Below are 10,729 nucleotides of genomic sequence, written 5' to 3' on the forward strand. Positions count from 1 at the left end.
AAGTCTGTTCCTTTCATTACCATCAAAATCCTTGTAGTCAGAGATTTCCTCTTGGTCAGTTTGCTCCTTGGTGAGATTGGTTACCTCTAAGTGGTTTCTGGGGCACAAGGAATTGAGCAAAAGAAATGTGAAAGCTCTGTGTAACTTAGTCAAAGCCCCAGGCTTTTTTTCTTCCCAGGGTTCTGGGATAGCAAACTGGTGTTAGATACACTGACCATCCACATCATTCCTAGGTTATCTCACTGAAACACGCTCCCAAGTGTCTCCTGTGTATTATGCTCCAATGTTGAGTGAGAGCTATTGTAGGAATGAGGCTGCAATCTGGAAGAGCAGAGGAGCTTAGACTATCAAGGAGTTGGCCTGCTTTTCACTAAGAGATTTATGAATAAGAGTCTGTCTCTCTGTCAGTTAGAGCTGGTCAAAACTTGGAATTTACATTATTTGAGAAATTTCAAAATTTCCTGCAAAATGAAAAGTCTAAACAGTGGGGGTTTAGGAAAATTTTCATGTTAGAACTTCAACAAAATAATTTAAGGCATCTTTACATGTGCTTCAGGGTAGGGGGGTGCTTTAATTAGAGCAGCTCTCAGAACCCCACCCCCTAATTAAAGCTTGTTTGACAAGCTTTAGTTAAAGCACCCCCACCACCATTTGAAGCATGGGGATGCTGAATACATATGATGTGGATGCTGCTGGAATGTGCTAATTAGCACATGATTAATTGAGTCTGCTCTGATACATGCTAATTACACACTGGGTACGTATATAGGTGCCCTTAGATTTTTTTCATTTTTGTCGTATATTTAATCTATATTATTTTATGCAAATGTTTTATTTTGTACTTAAAGGCATTAAGGACAACTGATGAAAGAACTTATATATTTTAATTAGAACAGAAGTATGCCTTGTGTGTGCATTGTTTCATTCCAAGACTGTATTTTATTAGTACTTGTGTAATGCTCTGAAATAATGTCTAAAGTGGGGAATCTAACTGTGACAGGATGGAGTCTGAGGGCCTCTGTGATACCTCCTAGTAGCCATCTCTATCATGTTTAGCCCCTACTCATGCCACCCCAGGTCTCAATCTGCTCACTTGCTTGCCATACCTTGATGTTAAAGAAAAGTAATGAGGGCAGGCTCTATGGGAGTTCTCTGTCTGTCCGTTCGTCCGTCTGTCCGTCCCTCTCCTTGAACACCCCTGTGGCCTTCTCATCACCACTTTTAGCCACACCCAGCCTTTCTTTCCCTTTCTTGGGTAAAACAACACTTGGCAAGCCCTGTTACCACCGGGCTGTCACCTCTCTATGGGTAAAACAACACTTGGCAAGCCCTGTTACCACCGGGCTGTCACCTCTCTGTCTCCAGGGTCTCTCAGGGAGCTCCTCCCCTCCTGGGAGCTCTGTTCCCTCTGGAGCACCAGCCCAGCCCTTCCTTCGTTACTCAAAGTGCAGGGTTTTTGAGTACCTTTGAGCGTGGCCCTTCCTAATCGTGTGATTCTTTAGCTTGGGCACCTTTTTAGTTCTAATGGGCAGCTTGCCCTGCTTCCCAGCTGCAGCCCGCAGCTAGTGTGTGCCCTATTTCTCCTGCCTATTGATGTGTAGCTTGCCTCTTTCCTGCTGCCTGCTCACCTCTGTCCTTGTCTTCCCCTGTCTAATAACAGGAGCCTCTGGTTTCCTGTTACAATAACATTCAAAATGAAATCATGACATTGCCAAAATACAAATATCCTTGCTTAATTTTTCCGCGTTTTCCATAGGAATTTTTGTCAGAAGCTATATGATTTTTGAACATTTTCTGATTAATCAAAACAGGTTTATCTGACAAAGACTCTCTGAAAGTACATTTTCCAATTCTATGCCAAGGCTTTTGTATAATAAAATTTTTAACATTGTTTAGGTTTCGGATCTCTTTTATGCCTTCTAGGGTCTCTCAAGATTTATTTAGCTGGGAAATAGTACTTTTTTTTGTGAAGACAATATCTTGTAAGACACCAATAGCAAAACAAGTCAAAATCTTGAAAAGTTGGCTTCCTTTAGGGATATAAAATCTCAAGCTGTTCTGGGTTAGGTAGAGTCTTCTGTATTGTAACCTGGTATGTTAGGTTAGAAGGCAGCCTGACCTGGCTCTTTGCAATCCTTGAACTAGAAGTGATAATACTATGCTTTACCAGCTACTAACCTACCCATTATCCTATCAAATTGGTATCAATGATAAATGTGAATAGGACACATTTACATGGTGCACACAGTTTCAAGTACTGAATAACAGTGCTGTGCCTTGGTCAAGAATATTGAGGTTCTGGTTCTAGTCCTTATGTTCAAGAGGCAACAGGAGTAATAATTGGGGTGCCTACACTTTTGGATTTGCTGAGGCTTGAGTGACTAGTGGCTGGGAGCATTTTCACTTGTCTGCTTTCCCTTCTCTCTTAAATATGAGTTCAGTAAAGTTCAGTAGCCTGCTCCTGACCCAACTCTGCAGTTTATTTGCCTGCCCAGGGGGAGGGAAGAACTTTTGGACCCATATTTTTGAGTTCCCAGAGGCTAGGGATGCAGATGATTGGCAGCGGTCAGGGTGGGAATGAGAACATGGCTGGTTGTTAGACAGTTTTTATTGTACAAGCAATGCAAGGGAGCACATTGATTTAAAAAAATGCCAGCAAAGGAGGGGAGGAATAAAAAAAAGGTGGGGGGAGTAATAGAGTTCTGGCCATGTACCAGAGTAGCCAGTTACAGTAGTGGAGGAGGGGGAGTGAATGAGAAGCAATGCAGCGTGGGATGCATGGAGGACTGACCACACCCATGTCACAGAAAGTTTACTGTCCACATGAAAAATTGACCCCATTCATAGTGAATAGTTCCAAGAGTATTTGATTTTCTAGGTACACTTTTGAACCATTCTAGGCAGCTTTAAACCAGTTTAACAGGCTTGTATGTCTGTCCACTTCAGGTTGAAACTACATTTAATCTAGTCTAAGTGTTGTGTGTGTCCTTAAGAGTCTCAGCTGAGTCCTAGTGACAATCCCCTTATAACTCTCTTTATTTTACATACCACCCATCTGAGTTGCCGGAGGGAACTGAGACTTCTCCATCAATACAGATGCCAAAGTTACTTTGCATAAACTCTGACTTTGTCTATGGGCAGCAAGATTGCAAGCCATTGTTAACAGTAGGGAAGTTTAAATTGGATATTAGGAAATACTTTCTTATAAGAAGGGTAGTAAAACACCGGAACAAGTTACCCAGAGGGGTTGTGGAACCTCCATCCTTAGAGGTTTTTAAGACCCGACTAGACAAAGCTTTTCTGGAATGTTCTAGTTGGAGATGGTCCTGCTTTGAGCAAGGGTTTGGGCTAAATGACCACCTGAAGTCCCTTCCAACCCTAATTTTCTATAATTCTATGTATGGACTAAAATGAACACCTAGTGCCAGGTTCCTGGTGGGAGACTTTACTGCTATGTATAAAAGGCTGTAATACTTGTCTTCATCCTCCAGGTATGAACACCTTGATGCCCTGGATGGGGGAAATGATGGGATGAGAGTGATAAAAAGGATTCTGGAGCTGGCTCCTTATATTCTAAAAAATTATGGGTAAGAGACCTAATCCTAAAGCTTGTGCATTTGTTGTTTTTCTATTCTTCTGCCTAACCACACCTCTCATACTTCTACACTAGTACACTATGTTCAGAAATATAAAGCAGGTAAAAAGTGGATGCATCTACATGAGATCTGCACTGTTGCTTAAATACCTCCACAGGAAACATCTCAGCATCTACACATGCAGCCTTGTTAGGCTACAAGAAACTAATTAACTAGGGGTACACCGATAGAGATTTTGGGGGCCAATACCAATAGCTGATATTTAAGGAGGCATATTGGCTGATTCTGATCCAATATCTCATACAGCTGCTGTCAAGTGGTAAGTCTGATATGGTGGAAGGGGAGGGGGCAGATCAATGCCCCCCATGGTGAGGGAGGGGGCAAGGGCAGGCACTGCTTCGAGGGGGGTGGGGCACAGGACAGAGGCGTGGCTCATGGAGTGGGGGCAGCTCCTGCTGCTGCTTGCACCCCAGGAGGGCAGGGGGGCATGTTCCCCTGGATCTGTGTGGCACGGGGCGAACTGCAGCTGTGAGGTAGCTTTTCTTGCTAGGGGTTGGGCTCGGAACAGACTCTGGTGGCGCTGGGAGGAGGCTGCAGCCACCCCAGATTTTGCTGCAGCTCTGCTTCCAGCCCTGCGCTGCCACCTACCACAGCCCTGGCTTTTCCCAGCACTTGGATGGAGTTGGAGTGTTCAGCCAGGGCTGTGGCAGAAAGCGGTGTATAGCTGGGAGTGGAGCTGAGGCAAAATTTGGGCTGGCTGCTGCCTCCCAACGCCACCAGAGCCTGCTCCAAGCCCAGCCCCCGGCAAGAAAAGCCCTGCATAGTGCCGGCTCCACCTCCACCCCGCAGCTGCAGCCCACCCCGCGCTGCACTGATCCAGGGCACCCCCCCCCCCCCCCCCCCGGCGCTGCCCTTACCCTCTTGGGGTACAAGCAGCAGCAGGAGCTAACCCTACCCCATGAACCACACTTCCTTGCTGCCCCCCTGCCCCAGCTGGGTAGCACCTGCCCCCTCCCTCACTGCGGGGGGTGTTGATCTGCTTCCCCATGCCCCTCCCCTCCCCTTCCAATTTATCAGCTGGAGGCAGCTCTCCATGCTGCTGGCTCTGTTCCATGGTGCACTGCAGCTGCACGCAGCACAGGCATTTATTGGCCAAATTATTGGCCCCATCAGGCTGATATCCAATATAGACATTTTCTTTATATTGGTACCGATTCAATATCGGACCAAAGCATTGGTGCACCTCTATAATTAACTCCACTGCAGGTTAGTACTTGTAATTACAAGTACTATTCTGCTGTGGAGTTTTTTCATGCACAGCAACTCGTGTGTAGATGCTGACCTGGCTGGTTAGGGCACAAAGGTGTTTCAGCACAGTGGGCTGCCTCCTGGCTCTCCCCACACTGAAGCACCCTTGTGTCCCAGCTAGCCCCACTATAGCACGTTGCTGCTTCAACCCACCTCAATGTGCTGTGGTCCCAGGCACACATGTAAACATGGTGACTGGGAGCAATAAACTCTGATGCGATATGCTTTGCATTAATATACATATGTAGACACACTCAGCCAGTGGTAAACAAAAACCCCATTCTCTATTATTATGTTAGAAGGGAATAGAATGACAGTGGCGTAAGCCAAACGTATAGACCTTTAACATACTTACTTGGGGAGATTATGTGCTTTGCCATCAATCCTACCTGCTTAGCATCGCTGGTTGATGGCTGTTACCTAAGTGGGGAAAGTAAAGATCAAAAAGCAAAAAAGAGTAGGGAGAGGAAAGTAGCAAAGGAAAAGATTAAAAAAGGCTGCAAAGAAGCAAATGGCTAAAGAGAGTGATTGAAGTTCAGGAAGAGCAATGATAAACCTCTCTGTAGAAGTGAAATTTATGGAGGTGAGACAATGTATTGAACATCAGAGAAAAAAAATTTACCCAGAGGGTGGTTTCTAGAGGGATCAATTTCCTCCATAATACACACCCAAGAGATTGTTGGTCCCATTAACCATCATGTGGTGCCCCTCCTCTCCTCTCCTCTCCCCCTTGCTAACAAGAAATATCATCAATATTGACAGCTCAGGCAACCAGACCCCTCTGAGCTGCGGTATGCAAGTAAAGGGAATGGAGTTACACTTGCCTGACAGGTCAAAGAAAGACACTTGTTTGATCATTGAATTCCAGTGGGTTCCACAGGCAACATAAGCTGGTCAGCTGGTTTCTTTGTCAGGTTATATGAACCAGTTCTGGGGAGGAGAACCTGAAATTTCTAAGCTGAGACAAGAAAATATGCATCACTTTTGTTATACCTACTTTCAGGAGTGTGTTTCTAGAAGTTGATCCGAGGCACCCAGAGATGGTGGAGAACTGGCTGCAAAGTCGTCCTGACCTGTTCCTTTCTCTTTGTGCTACCCACAAGGACTTCTGTGGAAAGTAAGTATATTTTATCTTCTGTCAGCCATATGTGACTGCATCCCATGCCACTCTGCACCCTTGGGTATTGAAGTTAAACTCAAAGAAAGTCCCTAGTCAAATGTGTCCTCTTCCTAAATGCATGCCCCTTTCAGACTCTTCCATTTTCTTGTATAACCTGAAGATGGCACTGAAAAGCATTTCTGAGTCATCTTCATTGTTTATAAGATCTGAGGGGACTTGGAGTTTTAAGTGATGGGCATAGGTTCATATTCTCCCTGGCAAAACTTAAGGCGGTGCTCATTCTTATCTTCCACAGGCCAAGGTTTCTGCACATTCAAAAAACATATAGCAGGTGACTGGAACCCAAGGAATGTCTCCGTCCATCCCAACATGCATATCTTGGGAGTTCCTTGCTGACAGATCCACTGGAACTCAACACAGTAACATGAATCTGGACTACCATTCCATTTTCCAGTGTTTTGACCTCCCCATGTATTGACCATCCATAGCTGGTAATGGATTTCACTTGATGGATCAATAGCGAGGGCCTAGGATCTGCACAGGTGTTTCATTTTCCCCAGATGGTCAGACAAAGCTTTCTTGCTCACTTAGGTAGATCAATTAATAGCTATGAGATCCCAGCCCAGAGGGAATTGCATCTCATTTCTGTTATGAAAAGCTGCAGATAAGTGTGGCAAAAATACAACTTCGTACATCAAATGACATACTTATATGACTCTTGTCCTGAGTGAAGAGCTGAGGGCTTTACCAACATAAGAATTGGTCTTAGTGTTTTTCATTTCTTTTTAAGCATCTATTTTCAGTATTTCAAGTGGGTCTAATGCGAGATTACCAAACTGCCTCTTTGGATTCGGTTCTATTCTGGAAGCCTAGTGTTGCTGACTGATCCAACAATAGTAAAGCAGCATGTGCTGCCCAGCCTTCCTGAATGACCTTCAGCACATGTGTAGTTCTTATTCTAAATGTGAGATCTTTCTGCAGATAATTGGACCCAGACTGAAGGTTTTGCAAGGTAGATTTGGGATGGGCCTAAACCAAAATTTACTGGGAAATCTTCACTTTTCTTTGGAAAATCTTGTTTTAGACTGGCAAGGCAAAGCCTTGCATCTGAAGATTTGCAAGATATATTTAGAAAAGTTCTTTTTGGCACGAAGGTTTTATTTTCAAAGTCCTTTTTCTGAAGGGGCCCCAGCAAAACAGGACTTGGAAGAAGACTTCTGGTGTTCAGTTGGCATGTGTGTCAATTTATCACTTAGCACATCATGGATGCTAACAGTAAGAAATAAAAAGTCACAATAAAACTAGCACGGTATGTTCTGTGGGTAGATTGAGCCTTAATTGAAAATGTGACTCAAAAGAACAGCTGTCAAGAGGGAAATATTTTTAAAGATGATGTGGGGCCTGGATCCACACATTCCACCGCATAATAAATCCACCTGCATTGTGTATTTTCCCATAGATTTCAAAACACATTACACAGAAGGTCAGTGTATTAATTTCCCATTTCACAGATAGGGAAACTGAGGCACATAGAGGGATGGTTACTCAGCAGGTTGATGGCTTTGTCTGATGTAGAACCCACACCTCCTGACTCTTTCCCCAATCCACCTTGAATAGGTAAAGTCTGTTTCTTCAACAAGAAGTGATCCATGCAGTGGTTCTGCCTGAAAGTACTTAGAAAGAAGACTGCCTGCAGCAGACTGACAAAACGTGCTATTGTAAATAATGGAAGGACTTAAATGCAAGTAGATTTATTTTTCCTAGTGGCCAATTCATCTGCTGCCTAATGTTAGCCCTGAAGAAGAGTCTGAGGAGTTGATTCAAATAGAAGCCTGTACTGGGTCACTGCTGGGGAGCAGACCCATATGGAATGTATTCATTTGTGGTCTCAGAATGTGCCAGGTGTTTAAGAGAGATCCTCCCAGGCTGGAGTGGCTGCAGACAAACTTAACTAGAGCCTGGTGCCACCCACCACAAATTTCAGCACGCCTTGGGGCTGTTAGAAAGCTCCAGATTTCTGAGGCTTATTGAAACAAGAGTGTAGTTTAGGTCCGTCATCCTCACCCTTCTTTTCACTCCATCACTTTCCACTTGGCGTCTCTCACTCTTACCTACTCTGTTTTTCACTCTTGAGTCTTGTACAGGGCTTTGCAAATGCACCTCAACTTTTGACTGATATACCAGTACCTAGCTTCCAGTCTGGGCCTCAGCCCAACTCCAGGGGCTTAGCCAAAGCCTCTGTCATTACCGCCATCATTCACAACCTAGCTCCATGTCACCATTGCCCATAGTGCATGCAGCTTGGGCCCTGTGATCCTGCTACATGAGTTGTGCGCGCTGTGGCCCTTCTAATATTCAGTAGCTATCACACAAAAAAGGAAAAAAACCTCCCTCCTCTTCCTCCAGGAAAACATGGTAAGAATAATCTAATGAGCGCTACAGCAAAGCTAGAAATAGGGACCCTCCTGAAGTGCATCTCACTCCATGTTTGAGAGTTTAGGAACTAGGTGTAATCCTGATTTATCCAGTTCCATCTGAGATGATTTTTTTAGCACTTTTGTAGCTCAGTGCAGGGAAGATCCAAAATGTGTTTATGTAGGTTAAGAAAAAGAACTTGTAGTTCTCAGCTGAAGTGGAACAGTTGTTTTTAAGTTGAATTTAAGCAAAGTTCCCACACTCAGTAATGGATGCAGGCACTAAACATGAAATGCAGTCAACAAGTGTAACTTGCTATTGTAGGATATTTAAAGAGGTTGCATAATTTATTGATTTTTAAGAGTGTTCATTGCTGCCACAGTGCATTCTTCAGAGGGTGAGCTTGTCACTTGTAGGAATCCAGGATGAACCCTCCTGTGCAAGTCAAGTCTGCTGGCAGGGAGCATTATCATTTCACTTGAAAGCATCAGTTGCCCTGAGCAGGGTATGTTTTATGAGATGGACTTATGTCTAATCCAGTAGGGCAAGTGCTACATTCCTATAATTATCATGTTTATAAAAAATGCTTACAGTACAATCTTTGTTGTGAATTGATTACATAGTACAGAAGATAATGTGACATTTCTGACCTTTTTCTGAGGACAAGTGGAGAGAGATCTCATTCTGTCTCCAGAGAAGCCATTCACTTGCCAAAGTCTCTTTTCTAAGGGGACAAGATTGCACAGTACAGTATGTACTGCAACACCTGACACACATTTGCCCAGACTCTTCAGCACAGCGACTTTTAATCACATTTTGGATGGGACAGCTTTCAAAGATCCACTGTGACACCCCCAGACTTCTTGCTCTCCAAAGAGCTGAGCAGAGAGATTCTAAAATCTAAATGATTTAATTTGTTTTAGTTCTCTGGACAGTGTGTAGTTGCTCAGTGAAGTTATAGAAGGCTAATACTACTGTTTGCATGTTTATATAATCAGTGTCTTGGGCTGAATTTTCAGGCACTTGACCCACATTTACATCTTTTGAAAACTTGCCAAAGAAGTGGCTTGATTTTTTCTGAACTAATATTTGCATTTATTTTTCCTGGGAGGTCTGGAAGAGGACTGACTTTCTTGGGGGGCATAGGAATGCAAGAAAGGGGAAAGGGGAAACAGGAGAGGGGCTGAACTATCTACTGGGACCGGTCTCTTTCCTAGAAACAGAGTTGGAAACAGGGAATTGAACCAGTATTTAATTGGGTTTGGTTAAGGTTCTGGTTCAAGCCACCCAAAACAATAAATAAATAGTGATTTGGTTATTGGTTCCAATTGGTTCAAATAAAATTTCTTTTACACACAGCACAGAAGGAATTTACCAGTTTCAGGGTAAGAAATAGACTTTTAAAACAGACACGTTTTAAAATGTATACTGCTTATTTAAAGTTTATACGAGTAATGTTCTTTTTTTACTGAACTGCGCTTGACTTCAACTTTACATGATTTTGGCAGGGTTTTTGTGTTGTCAAAACAATTATAATTTCATGAACAATTTGTGTGAACTAAAATACTGTCTTCTATTATCTGCTTTGTCACATTGCATCTGTGTGCTGACTGAATAAATTTGAAGCCTGAAAATGCTATTACAAATTTTGCCAGTTGATACAGTTCAAACATGGCTTTTTTATTTTTGATGTTCCCAATATTTTTATGTCTTCCTTTTTACCGAGATGTTGCTCGTCGTCAAATGACTCAAAATATGGCCCTTTCTTATGCCCAGCCCCACAAAAGATCTTTACTGTCTGAGCCCCCAAGGCCTGGAACAGATTGCTGCCAGAGGTAGTGTAAGCACCGGCTCTGGACTCCTTTAAGAGACATTTGGACGTTTATCTTGCTGGGATCCTTTGACCACAGCTGACTTCCTTCCCCTGGGGCAGGGGGCTGGACTCGATGATCTCCCGAGGTCCCTTCCAGCCGTAATGTCTATGAAATCTATGAAGTGTCTTAAGTTGAATGCCATCTGGTAAGACAATCTGTGATTGAGTGTCTATACTTTAATTTCCTAATTATTACCAATATTGTTAGTCTACACCCCCCCCCAAGCTTTATGAATTATGTTAGCAATTGTACATTCCTCCAGTGACTCTTCAGCTGGAAGCTGCAGTGTACGGGCAGAACAGCAAATTCTCCTCAATGTTATACCAGTAGCCTCAGCAAATATATTAAATTCAGCCTCTTCAACCATCAGAACCAAATTATTATGATCTTGCTCCATATCTTCTTGTTGACAAGCT

General features: G+C 43.5%; 1 protein-coding gene across 3 annotated transcripts in view; it reads left to right on the top strand.

Moving 5' to 3' along the window:
• The window catches only part of HEMK1 (HemK methyltransferase family member 1), a 66,746-nt gene extending 56,648 nt beyond the window's left edge, over nt 1–10,098 (top strand). For all 3 annotated transcript variants that reach the window (XM_019475782.1, XM_014600150.3, XM_006270310.4), the window contains exons 10-12: nt 3,492–3,587; nt 5,908–6,021; nt 6,320–10,098. In XM_019475782.1, the coding sequence (XP_019331327.1) occupies nt 3,492–3,587; nt 5,908–6,021; nt 6,320–6,359 (250 nt within the window). In that variant the 3' untranslated portion in view covers nt 6,360–10,098. The remainder of the gene's footprint in view (nt 1–3,491; nt 3,588–5,907; nt 6,022–6,319) is intronic.
• Nucleotides 10,099–10,729: the final 631 nt, after the last annotated feature.

The sequence above is a fragment of the Alligator mississippiensis genome, chromosome 12 (genome assembly GCF_030867095.1).
Source record: "Alligator mississippiensis isolate rAllMis1 chromosome 12, rAllMis1, whole genome shotgun sequence".
In the NCBI taxonomy this organism is placed as follows: Eukaryota; Metazoa; Chordata; order Crocodylia; family Alligatoridae; genus Alligator; species Alligator mississippiensis.